Source organism: Salvelinus sp. IW2-2015, linkage group LG11 (assembly GCF_002910315.2).
Source record: "Salvelinus sp. IW2-2015 linkage group LG11, ASM291031v2, whole genome shotgun sequence".
Classification (NCBI taxonomy): Eukaryota; Metazoa; Chordata; class Actinopteri; order Salmoniformes; family Salmonidae; genus Salvelinus; species Salvelinus sp. IW2-2015.
The window spans coordinates 5,346,940-5,360,066 of record NC_036851.1 but is presented as its reverse complement, the minus strand read 5'-3'; the positions used below and the strand labels follow the sequence as shown (position 1 = coordinate 5,360,066).

Genomic DNA, 13,127 nt, shown 5'->3' with positions numbered 1-13,127 from the left:
TTGTGCGCACAATTTGAGAGAAATAAGCTTTTTGTGTGTGTGTGTGTGTGTGTGTGTAAATACACACTATTTACAGATCGATACTTGTAGTCAAAGTATTATTGCGATATATAACTGAATCGATGTTGCTTACTATATTACTGGTCTGCTGTCCAGAAGGTAACAGCAAACAGAGCAATGTCTACCCTCAATAAAGCAAGCACATTGACTCGAGAGAGGATGCTAATCAGTTCATCTCTGAAACCTCTCAAAAAGCCAGACCAAAATAATACAGCTAGCAAGAGTAGCTACACGTCAAGTAGTACTTGAGGTAGGCTACCCACCGCTCACCCACAGACACAAACAAACATTATAAAGAATGCCTAGCTTTACCATCTAAGTTAGCTAACTATTTTATAAAAGCCAACGAAAGAAATTCGTTTTTGTGAGTTTCTCATGCATTTAAATGTAGCCATCTGGCCAGGCTAATGTTGCTAACCATGAGCTAGCTCGCTGCATAACATGTCTTGTGTACATTTGAAAACTTGCCCAAGGCAGTTAACATAATTGTCAATTTAACACATTTTGCCAATTTATTCATTACTAAATTTAGCCGACATTAGATGATTGATCCAGAGATTCTTTGAACTACAGGCATTTGTAGTTCTGTATGATAGCCACATTAGCAGATAATTAGCATTTCATTCTCGGGTGGTAAATACAGTTGAATGTATTGATTAGTCACCTTGTCCGAGAGAGATTTACATGGTTATCAAAACGTCACGCCAGGCTAAGTCTACATAAAACACAGCCATTGTTTTATGTGTTTCTAAAATCCCCTATCGGAAAAATGTACGACGCAAAGCGGAGTGCCTGGATACAGCCCTTAGCCGTGGTATATTGGCCATATACCACAAACCCCAGAGGTGCCTTATTGCTATTATAAACTGGTTATCAACATAAAAAGAACTGTAAACAACTAGTTTTGCATCATACCGGTGGTTTATTGTCTGTTATAAACACGGCTGAAATGCTGTTTCAGCCAATCAGCATCCAGGACCCAAACCATTACCGGTTTAAAATCAAGCATAAACTGTATCCTAAAACGTTGTTTACATACGACAGACAGTTGGTCCCAGAGGGTAAATCTGTTCTGTTCTTCCATTTTTAAAAAGGAAATGTTTTCAATTCTTCGGTTCATGGACTATTTTAGCTGTTTGCCCAGCTGAAATTGTATTGTTATTTGCCGCGTTTTGAAAATGTAGCTGTAAGATTGTGAAATGAGGCAGCTTGACAATGAGACAGGCAGATACTATGAGGCAGTTGTAACTGCAATTTAGATGTAAACATCTGAACACGTCTAAAAGACCATCTGATGGGCTTTAGTTTACTGTAGCCATGAATTTCCGCTAAAATACCTATTTAAACACCGTGTTAGTCCTCACGGGTCCAATAAGTTGGACCTGTTCCGAAATAGAACTGGGGTTTATCCACCAGGATTATATATATATAATCTAGACGTATAGACGTGGTCGGATCTAGACCGGGTCTGATCCGAGTAAGGAAAGCAGCAGAAAATGATTTTAAGCTACTTCATTATCCGTAGCTGATTAAACACGAGAGGAGGGAGAGAGGTGCTGCTCTAGCAGGCGGGGGAGGAACCATACTGTGAGCGAGTAACGGACTAGAGACGGCAACCAACCAAGTCGACTCGCGCTATAGTATACTAATAGCTGCCATACCTAGGTTATTTATCATAAAATAATATTACGTAGTACCTGTCTTGACTGCATCAAACCGGGCAAAGCTACTTAAACTAGCTAGCAAGGCTAATTGAGGCTGCAGCGCATGCGCGTTCTCATCCTACAGTTACAAATAACGCCATTCACAATATGAAGTAGCAGCCTATCTGTTGGCTCGGGGGTCGCTGTAGCCTATCCTTCTCCTTTACTTTTAATTCCATCTTCCATGCCTCCTAACTTTTTCCAAACACCGAGCGAGGCTCTATGACTGTAGCCTATTGCCGCTTTGATGACTTATGATTGGCCAACAACAAGCTGCACGTATCACGCTCCACTCTTGTGAAAAGCAAAAGCATAAATAATTACATTTCTCTCTCTCTCTCTCTCTACTGCAGCAGTCGCTTACGATTCTGCACGGGCCCTTCTGTCAAGTCAGTTCAAATTACACATACCTGAGACCCGTGACAATCATATCAAGTCTGACCCAGACCTGTGACATTATTTAGAATTCTGGATCAGGACCCACTCGGTTCCCGGATCGGGTCTCGAGTATTAGGGTACAGGGGTGTCCGTTAAGACCTCGAACACTGACCGAGCTATAGCTGACAGTTTAGGAAAATAAAACATTTGATTGCAATTAAGTGGGGCAGATGGTTAATATATTAATGGTGTCTCTAATCAGCCAAGGGTGAATCCTAACTTCCACTGAAGTCAAATGTTCACTTAGTCATGCATTGATGTCGGTGGAACTGAAAATTCTGATTCGCGCGCTCGGTGATTACAGTAAAGACACTTTCTAGTCTGTGGCAAGACACGGGGTGGCCCGCATGTTGTGTTGGCGATACAGCGGCTGTGAGAAGACTAGTATATTTCTAATCGGTAGCTGAGCATGGGTACAGGAAGGTCGGAGGCAGTGTGTCAGTAACCGTGATCGCAGAGGATGGGGATGCTGAGGAGGGCAGCAATGCCCTGGAGGCCTTAGACAAAATCTGCTGACAAACTGGGAAGTGTAGGTTAGGTAGTGTGTGTACTGTAGGCCTACAGCGTACTATACTGAGAGAGGGTCAAGCTGAGGTGAGAAACAGGGAGGGGTGTGTGTGTTTACGTATCGTGTGTGTGTGTCGAGCTGCGGGGGAGTTTTGGCGGTTTAAAGACAGATACCCTGTGGGGAATTAGTAATGTGTGCAATAATTATCATCCCCAATCTCCTTTTCCTGCTCTCTCTCTCTCTCTCTCCAAATCCCCCTCCTACGAACATCCCCCTTCACCCCCCAGCTCACAGCCCATCACAGCACCCACCCCAGAGTTATGTCCATTTCTGGGTCTGGTTTGTTTCCGTTATTAAAAAAAGCAGCTTAGGCAAACCTGCCAAAACAGAGGATGATGTGAAAATAACCCATAAAGATCAGCCTGTCTGTCAACTATGTTGTTCAGCTCTCCTCACGCTGGTGATCCAGTATATTCTGTACGGTGCGTCAGATCCAACGGCTTAAAAAACACATGTACGCCCACGCGCATACACACACAGGGAGGGAGCAATAATAATCCAAAAGCCTTTACATCACCTGCTGTACTGTCCAACCAAAGTCACTATGGTGATAACATCCTGACCTTAATTTATGATTTTAATAACCTTCATTTCTGCTCAAGTGAATTCTAGAAATATTTGATAATCCACAATTAATGGCTTCTGGGTTGACGGATGGGGCAAATGTAAGGGGTAATCCAGGATAGCAGAAAGAGGCTCTGGCGCTACAGTACCAGTATAGACATGTAGTACCCTTGTATGAAAGCCTGGTGTGGTCTGCACACATGATTTGATCTGAAAGCATAGTAAGGTATTGAGACTGGTCATGTGATAACGTCTAATTTGATCTGAAAGCATAGTATGGTGTTCGAGAATAGTCTATTTGATAAAGTCTAATTTGGTCTGAAAGGGCACAGGGGGATACCTAGTCAGTTGTACAACTGAATGCCTTCAACTGAAATGTGTCTTCTGCATTTAACCCAACGGGGGGCTGCCTTAATCGACATCCACGTCTTCGGGCGCATAGGGAACATTGGGTTAACTGCCTTGCTCAGGGGCAGAGTGACTGATTTTTACCTTGTCAGCTCGGGGATTCGATCCAGCAACCTTTCGGTTACTGGCCCAACGATCTAACCACTAGGCTACCTGCTGCCCCTAAAGCATAGTATGTATTGAGAATAGTCTGTGATAACATCTAATTTGGTCTGAAAGCATAGTCTGTGTTGAGAATGGTTATGTGATAATGTCGAATGAATTTTGGGCACCACTTGTTTGTTATTAGTCAACAGGAAACCATAAAATAGTTACAATTATCATATAATATAATCTGAAAGCAGTTCAGGACTTCTAAGTGACAAGGCAATGCATTTCTACACTTTCAGTTTTGTAGTCCTGGAATAGGTAAGGCCTCTGTTCAGGAAAGCTGTGATTGGTTCAGGTGAGGGAAGGGTTCCGGGGGCTGAGTCCGCCTCCATTTATCACCTGCATTGTTCTGTGAGGCTTGAAAACAATTGAGTCAAGACGGTCGGACTCTCCAGACACCAAACAGCACACTTTTCCGAGGACAAATAAGGGTAGTAATACCTGTTAATAGCAGGAAAACATCACAACAAACATTCCGGAAACTCTTAAGGTGTATGCATTCTTCCCTGCTGAAACAGTTTGTGCATATATTACGACAGTTTTTGTTCGTTTTGGACTGCTGTTCAGTCACACAAAATGTTTAATTGAGGCAAGCCGAATTTTGAAGTCTACGCCCCTTAGTCCGTGATTGGTCAACTGGAGGGGTGATGCGAGTTTCTGCTTCCTGACGACTCAGCCTGAAACTGGATTCAACATGGCGAACCACAACTTCGAGCATCGATTGACCGAGGAGGTACAAAAGTACCTTCACCAGTACGATTCTATCCATATAAAGACCAGCATGTAAAATTTAAATTAGTGGAGGGAGATTGCAGAGACCCTGGGGTCTGACCCAACCGCTTGTTCGAAAAGTAGGGTAGGGTTCGCGACAAGTTCATATTGACAAGTTTGTTTGGCTGGCTTGTTCAGAATGTGGAAAGACGTTTTGGAGTTCGGTTAGGGTTTTGTCGGCTGTGCGGGCACACAAAGTTTTTCTCAACGGCCAGCCGAATTTCGGAAGCCGAAGTCTACTTCCCTTCGTCGGTGATTGGTCAACAGTAGGGATTCTTTGTTGTCATTAAACTAGATACTCGTTTTGATGCACTTTTTTTTTTAATAGAAAAATACTAAACATTTTAGTTAGATGTCAAATTAATGATAGATTTCTTGAGTTATCTTAGATTAAATCTGACTTTTGGGGAAGTGTATACTGGGTATGGTGTCTCAAATGGACAAACGGTACTACTGCCGCTTTTTTAATCATTTTTCAAGCGAAGCTCTTTTAAGGGAGTATGCGAGCACACTCGGTCGTTTCGGCTAGCCGAGTTCGGCTAGGCGCCAGCCGAACTGAGGCATGCTGACGCCTTTATTAGACACACGTCTCAACACGTTAACCTTGTTATTTATTTGTCCCCTTGTGCTGTTTTGGTTGAGGAAATCAGAGTTTCTGAGGCACTCTGTGTACAGTCCATCGATTCCCGTGGATAATATCCTTGGCTGAGTCATCACTGTTTGTCGGGACCCTGCTGGCTCTATTTCTCCTGCTAGCCTCGTACCATTTAGTTCAATCATGGCTGAGTGTCCCTGGCATTGTCCTAGGTTCTCTGGCCAGTGAAGAGAGGCAACATGTGTGCTGTCATTGTTCTTGTTGTCTGGCGTGGATGTGTGACGTCAACGCTGTTCTACCATGGTTTGTTAATGTGTTGTCCCCTCTGTTTCTCTCCCGCTCTCTGTGTTCCAGTGCGCTACCTGCTGAAGAACAATGTCAGTCCAGACTTGTGCAACGAGGACGGACTCACTGCCCTACACCAGGTGAGCTTACGTTCCTCTGTCACTGGTCTCTGACCATGATCAACCATATAATTAGTTAGACACAAAGTCCTTCAATCCACATATTTTTCAGTGGCAGTCAGACTTTAGGTCCAAATAAATCTCCCCGGTCTCTCTGTCGCTCTCTAAAATCCAGGACACCAGACACTTTAAAAGAAAACTGGTTAACCGGCACCGCCAACCGATTGAAAACCGCTTAAATGTGCCAAACATGGTTGAGACATGCTCTATCAGTCTGTAGTGAATCTTCTTGGTGGTGTAATGTGTGATGGAGCTGGTGCCAGAAAACCAGCTTGGGCCTCCAGCCCTTCAGCTCAGAGTCAGTCAGCCTGCCTGCCTGTCTGTCTGTCTGCCTGTCTGCCTGTCTGTCTGTCTGCCTGTCTGCCCACAACACCAGATAATCTGCACTCTTAGGATATAAAACTGTGTGTGTTCTGAGCCTTCCCCAAAAAATAGCAGCAACATCCAAAGATTGGGGGGGTTGTGGCACTTGCGTGTGTTTATTAGTGTTTAATAACTCGGCTAGTCGAACGAGTGTGCTCACATACTCTCACTCGGTTTCCCGAGTGGCGCAGTGGTCTAAGACACTGCATCCCAGTGCAATAGGCGTCACTGCAGTACCTGGTTCGAATCCAGACTGCATCACATCCGGCCGTGATTGGGAGTCACATAGGGCGGCGCACAAATGGCCCAGCGTCGTCTGGGTTTGGCTGGGGTAGGCCGTCATTGTAAATAAGAATTTGTTCTTAACTGATTTGCCTAGTTAAATAAAGGTTAAATAAAATAAATGAAAAAATGTTTCATGCCATGCTATCGTACCTGCAGTGGTGGGCTGCGTGTGCGTGCGTGTGCGTGCGTCTTTACTTTGTGTTTGTCTGAGGTAGTGTAATTAATGAGTTGTTCCAGGCCATGCTATTGTACCTGCAGTGTGGTGTGCTCTCGTTATGACACGGGACATTAATCAATGCAGCCCGGCACACACCTTGGCTCCGTCTCTATTCATGTTTCCTCAATTCCTCATATCCCCTCTCCTCACCGTTTCTCTCTCTCAAAAAAAAAGGCGTATGCTGCCATATACCCCGGGACAGTAGAGGGCGATGAGCTGGTAATAGCCATCTATGGCCAAACAAGGAAGTGACAACACACCCAAGCAAGGAAGAGATGAGCGGGAGAATAAAATAGTGTACACAGAGAGACTCTTGACTGGCAAGAAAATATAATTTGTGCTAATTACCCGGGATCCACTAGACTTGATGTATCTAGAAACACAAATAATAGGCGAGATACGGAGACGGAGAAGATGCCCGCTACAGGTTCACAAGGGTGGTTGTGGGGGCATACGGCTGAGAGAGCTATGGTTGAGTGTCTCAAGAGTTCTTTTGGGTCTAAACTGCTGCAGAAGACCCTCGATTTACAACCGCCAGCTGTCCTGCCAGGTTCCACGATGCCAAGTCCTCACGTTTTCCTGGGAGATGCAACTTTCCCCCTACATGAGAACCCCATGCGCCCTTATATGTTTGTTGATGTCAACGTATGTTGATAATAGAATGTTGGAATCGATTTCACTTATTCTGTTTCACATTTCCCTCGTTTATGTATACATGTAGGCACCTCTATGATAAATGCCATTTTATTTATTTATATACAGTACCAGTCAAAAGTTTGGACACACCTACTAATTCCAGGGTTTTATTTTTACTATTTTCTACATTACGTAGAATAATAGTGAAGACATCACAACTTTGAAATAGCACATATGGAATCATAATTTTTTGTCCATTTTAAAATAAAATTGATCAGATATACAGTGTAGTAGTAGTTAATGACTATTGTAGCTGGAAACGGCAGATTTTTTTTTTTTAATAGAATATCTACATAGGCGTACAGAGGCCCATTATCAGCAACCATCACTCCTGTGTTCCAATGGCACGTTGTATTAGCTAATCCAAGTTTATCATTTTAATAGGCTAATTGATCATAGAAAACCCTTTTGCAATTTACGTTAGCACAGCTGAAAACTGTTGTTCTGTTTAAAGAGCAATACAACTGGGTTTCTTTAGACTCGTTGAGTATCTGGAGCATCAGCATTTTGTGGGTTCAAAAGGCTCGAAATGGCCAGAAACAAAGACCTTTCTTTTGAAACTTGTCAGTCTATTTTTGTTCTGAGAAATGAAGGCTATTCCGTGCGACAAATTGCCAAGAAACTGAAGATCTCATACAACGCTGTGTACTACTCCCTTCACAGAACAGTGCAAACTGGCTCTAACCAGAATAGAAAGAGGACAAGTACAATAGAGTGTCTAGTTTGAGAAAGGACGCCTCACAAGTCCTCAACTGGCAACTTCATTAAATATTACCCGCAAAACACCTGTCTCAACGTCAACAGTGAAGAGGCGACTCCGGGATGCTGGCCTTCTAGGCAGCGTGCCATTGGAACACAGGAGTGATGGTTGCTGATAATGGGCCTCTGTACGCCTATGTAGATATTTCATAAAAAATCTGCCATTTCCAGCTACGATAGTCATTTACAACATTAACAATGTCTACACACTATCTCTGATCAATTTGATGTTATTTTAATGGGCCCCAAAAAAAGCTTTTCTTTCAAAAACAAAGACATTTCTAAGTGACCCCAGACTTTTGAACGATAGTGTGTATTTTTTGTATGTGTTGGGTGTCAATTATTCCTTGACTATCACCATTCATTCTCGCTGTCGATAATTCTAATGTTATAACTTCTAATTGTAAATGTATCCACTGGCGAATTTAGATAGTGAAGTGATTGCTATCAAGAGCCAGCATCTTTTTTTTTTTTGCGTCAGTGTTGTCTGCCAGCAGTAATGGTCTCTGATTGATTGAGAGATTCAATGAGCTATCGTCATTTAGTAACATAGGAAATGCAAAGCAGTGAATATTTACATTCATGCACTTTGAAATACATGTTGTGACTTTGTCCTTGAAGCAGTTTAAATGCACGGCACTCCCACGTCATATGAATGAATATGCCTACCTGATACAGGGGACAGAGTGAACAGTTGGGAGTTGGGGCCTGTTTCATCGTAAAGTTTTCTTGGTGTTAAATACAGTCTGTGAACAAACTTAAAATGTATAAATTGATGGTTCAGATTACGGGATGCCAAGGTCTAATTTTCCCATATTCTGTTCCAGTTAAAGGGTTTTTCAAATTCACTTAGATCTGTGGACCATATGTTTTTAATGGCTAGCTAAAAATTTGTTTTTCAAAAGTTTATATATTATAGAGATCAGTCCTTTCGGGAGCCCAGATCATTTATTTATAAATCCCATCATTGGATGGTTTGGTAGTAGGGTTTCCCAAGGGATTCCTTAGGACCGCATAGCTGATCTAAATTGTAAATATAGAAAAGAAGTTGCCTGGTAATGTGTATGTTTTTCAAATCTTGGAATATTCTCAAACCATTACTGTCCATGATATCGGCAAGGGCACGGATTCCACATTTGGATCATTGGGGGATGCAAAAGGCCGCCCTCCACACCGCAAAGGCGTTATTGTGAAATATTGGAGTATAGACAGGCCATTTAGATTCCCAGTTACGTTGTTTTTCAATTTTGCGCCAAATATACATTTTGTGTGTCATGTTTTGTCATTTATTTTCATGTCTTGTCCCTGTGCTTCCCTCTGCTGGTCTTATAGCGTTCTTTTCCTCTTTCTCTCTCTCTCTCTCCTCCTCCTCTCTCCCTCTCCCGCTCTCTCTCTCTATCGTTCCGTTCCTGCTCCCAGCTGTTTCTCATTCTCCTAACGACCTCATTTACTCTTTCACACCTGTCCCCTATTTTGCCCTCTGATTAGAGTCCCTATTTCTCCCTCTGTTTTCCGCTTCTGTCCTTGTCGGATTCTTGTTTGATGTTTGCTGTCCTGTGTCCTTGTTCCGCCCTGTCGTGTTTTTGCCTGGAATAAAGACTCTGTTTCTTTAAGTCGCTTTTGGGTCCGCATTAATCAGCATAACAGAAGAATCCGACCAAGAATGGACCCAGCGACTACGGATTCTCGCAACACTGCCGTCGAGTTCCAGGGCGCAATGCTCGGCAGACACGAGCAGGAATTGTTTGCTGCTCGTCATGCCGTTGAAGACCCTGCCGCTCAGGTCTCCGATCTCTCTGGACAGTTTCAGAGTCTTCGTCTCGTGCCACCAGATACTTCCTGGTCTTCCAAGTCTCCGGAACCTAGGGTTAATAACCCACCTTGTTACTCTGGGCAGCCCACTGAGTGTCGCTCCTTTCTCACCCAGTGTGATATTGTGTTCTCTCTCCAGCCCAACACGTACTCAAGAGAGAGAGCTCGGATCGCTTACGTCATATCACTCCTTACTGGTCGGGCTCGGGAGTGGGGCACAGCCATCTGGGAGGCAAGGGCTGAGTGTTCTATCGATTATCTGAACTTTAAAGAGGAGATGATACGGGTTTTTGATCGTTCAGTTTTTGGGAAGGAGGCTTCCAGGGTCCTGGCTTCCCTATGTCAAGGTGATCGATCCATAACGGATTACTCTATAGAGTTTCGCACTCTTGCTGCCTCCAGTGACTGGAACGAGCCGGCGTTGCTCGCTTGTTTTCTGGAGGGACTCCACGCTGAGGGTAAGGATGAGATTCTCTCCCGGGAGGTTCCTTCCAGCGTGGACTCTTTGATTGCACTCGCCATCCGTATAGAACGACGGGTAGATCTTCGTCACCGAGCTCGTGGAGGAGAGCTCGCGTTAACGGTGTTTCCCCTCTCCGCATCTCAACCATCTCCTCCCCCCGGCTCAGAGACTGAGCCCATGCAGCTGGGAGGTATTCGCATCTCGACTAAGGAGAGGGAACGGAGAATCACCAACCGCCTTTGCCTCTATTGCGGTTCTGCTGGACATTTTGTCATGTCATGTCCAGTAAAAGGCCAGAGCTCATCAGTAAGCGGAGGGCTACTGGTGAGCGCTACTACTCAAGTCTCTCCTCAAGATCCTGTACTACCTTGTCGGTCCATCTACGCTGGACCGGTTCGGCTGCTTCCTGCAGTGCCTTGATAGACTCTGGGGCTGAGGGTTGTTTTATGGACGAAGCATGGGCTCGGAAACATGACATTCCTCTCAGACAGTTAGAGAAATCCACGCCCATGTTCGCCTTAGATGGTAGTCCTCTTCCCAGTATCAGATGTGAACACTACCTTTAACCCTCACAGTATCTGGTAATCACAGTGAGACTTTTCATTTTTGATTTTTCGTTCACCTTTTACACCTGTTGTTTTGGGTCATCCCTGGCTAGTATGTCATAATCCTTCTATTAATTGGACTAGTAATTCTATCCTATCCTGGAACGTTTCTTGTCATGTGAAGTGTTTAATGTCTGCTATCCCTCCTGTTTCTTCTGTCCCTCTACTCAGGAGGAACCTGGTGATTTGACAGGAGTGCCGGAGGAATATCATGATCTGCGCACGGTCTTCAGTCGGTCCAGAGCCAACTCCCTTCCTCCTCACCGGTCGTATGATTGTTGTATTGATCTCCTTCCGGGGACCACTCCCCCTCGGGGTAGACTATACTCTCTGTCGGCTCCCGAACGTAAGGCTCTCGAGGATTATCTGTCTGTTTCTCTCGACCCGGTACCGTGGTGCCTTCTTCCTCTCCCGCCGGAGCGGGGTTTTTCTTTGTTAAGAAGAAGGACGGTACTCTGCGCCCCTTCGTGGATTATCGAGGGCTGAATGACATAACGGTTAAGAATCGTTATCCGCTTCCCCTTATGTCGTCAGCCTTCGAGATTTTGCAGGAGCCAGGTTCTTTACTAAGTTGGACCTTCGTAACGCTTACCATCTCGTACGCACAGAGGGGGGACGAGTGGAAGACAGCGTTTAACACTCCGTTAGGGCATTTTGAATACCGGGTTTGCCGTTCGGTCTCGCAAATGCTCCAGCTGTCTTTCAGGCATTAGTTAATGATGTACTGAGAACATGCTGAACATCTTTGTTTTCGTTTACCTTGACGATATCCTGATTTTTTCACCGTCTCTCGAGATTCATGTTCAGCACGTTCGACGTGTACTCCAGCGCCTTTTAGAGAATTGTCTCTACGTGAAGGCTGAGAAGTGCGCCTTTCATGTCTCCTCTGTCACATTTCTCGGTTCTGTTATTCCGCTGAAGGCATTCAGATGGATCCCGCTAAGGTCCAGGCTGTCAGCGATTGGCCCGTTCCTAAGTCACGTGTCGAGTTGCAGCGCTTTCTCGGTTTCGCTAATTTCTATCGGCGTTCATTCGTAATTTCGGTCAAGTGGCTGCCCCTCTCACAGCTCTGACTTCTGTCAAGTCTTGCTTTAAGTGGTCCGGTTCCGCCCAGGGAGCTTTTGATCTCCTCAAGAAGCGTTTTACACTCGCCCCCTATCCTTGTTACTCCTGACGTCACTAAACAATTCATTGTCGAGGTTGACGCTTCAGAGGTGGGCGTGGGAGCCATTCTGTCCCAGCGCTTCCATTCTGACGATAAGGTCCATCTTTGCGCTTACTTTTCTCATCGCCTGTCGCCATCGGAACGCAACTATGATGTGGGTAACCGCAACTGCTCGCCATCCGCTTAGCCATAGGCGAATGGCGACAGTGGTTGGAGGGGGCGACCGTCCCTTTTGTCGTTTGGACTGACCATAAGAACCTTGAGTACATCCGTTCGGCCAAACGACTTAATGCACGTCAAGCTCGTTGGGCGTTGTTTTTTCGCTCGTTTCGAGTTCGTGATTTCCTATCGCCCGGGAAATAAGAACACCAAGCCTGATGCCTTATCTCGTCTCTTTAGTTCTTCTGTGGCTTCTACCGACCCCGAGGGGATTCTCCCTGAAGGGCGTGTTGTCGGGTTGACTGTCTGGGAATTGAGAGACAGGTAAAGCAAGCACTCACCCACACTGCGTCGCCGCGCGCTTGTCCTAGTAACCTTCTGTTCGTTCCTGTCTCTACTCGTCTGGCTGTTCTTCAGTGGGCTCACTCTGCCAAGTTAGCTGGCCACCCCGGCGTTCGGGGTACGCTTGCTTCTATTCGCCAGCGGTTTTGGTTGCCTACTCAGGAGCGTGACACGCGCCGTTTCGTGGCTGCTTGTTCGGACTGCGCGCAGACTAAGTCAGGTAACTCTCCTCCTGCCGGTCGTCTCAGACCGCTTTCCATTCCTTCTCGACCATGGTCTCACATCGCCTTAGACTTTATTACCGGTCTGCTCGTCTGGGGAAGACTGTGATTCTTACGGTTATCGATAGGTTCTCTAAGGCGGCACATTTCATTCCCCTCGCTAAGCTTCCTTCCGCTAAGGAGACGGCACAGATCATCATTGAGAATGTGTTCAGAATTCATGGCCTCCCGTTAGACGCCGTTTCAGACAGAGAGTCCGCAATTCACGTCACAGTTTTGGAGGGAGTTCTGTCGTTTGATCGGTGCTTCCGTCAGTCCT

At 45.3% G+C, this 13,127-nt stretch overlaps 1 protein-coding gene across 2 annotated transcripts in view; it reads left to right on the top strand.

The window, feature by feature from the left end:
* Positions 1–13,127, top strand: part of ppp1r16b (protein phosphatase 1, regulatory subunit 16B) — a 145,501-nt gene that overhangs the window by 82,473 nt on the left and 49,901 nt on the right. For both annotated transcript variants that reach the window (XM_023995863.3, XM_023995862.3), the window contains exon 3: positions 5,612–5,682. In XM_023995863.3, the coding sequence (XP_023851631.1) occupies positions 5,612–5,682 (71 nt within the window). The remainder of the gene's footprint in view (positions 1–5,611; positions 5,683–13,127) is intronic.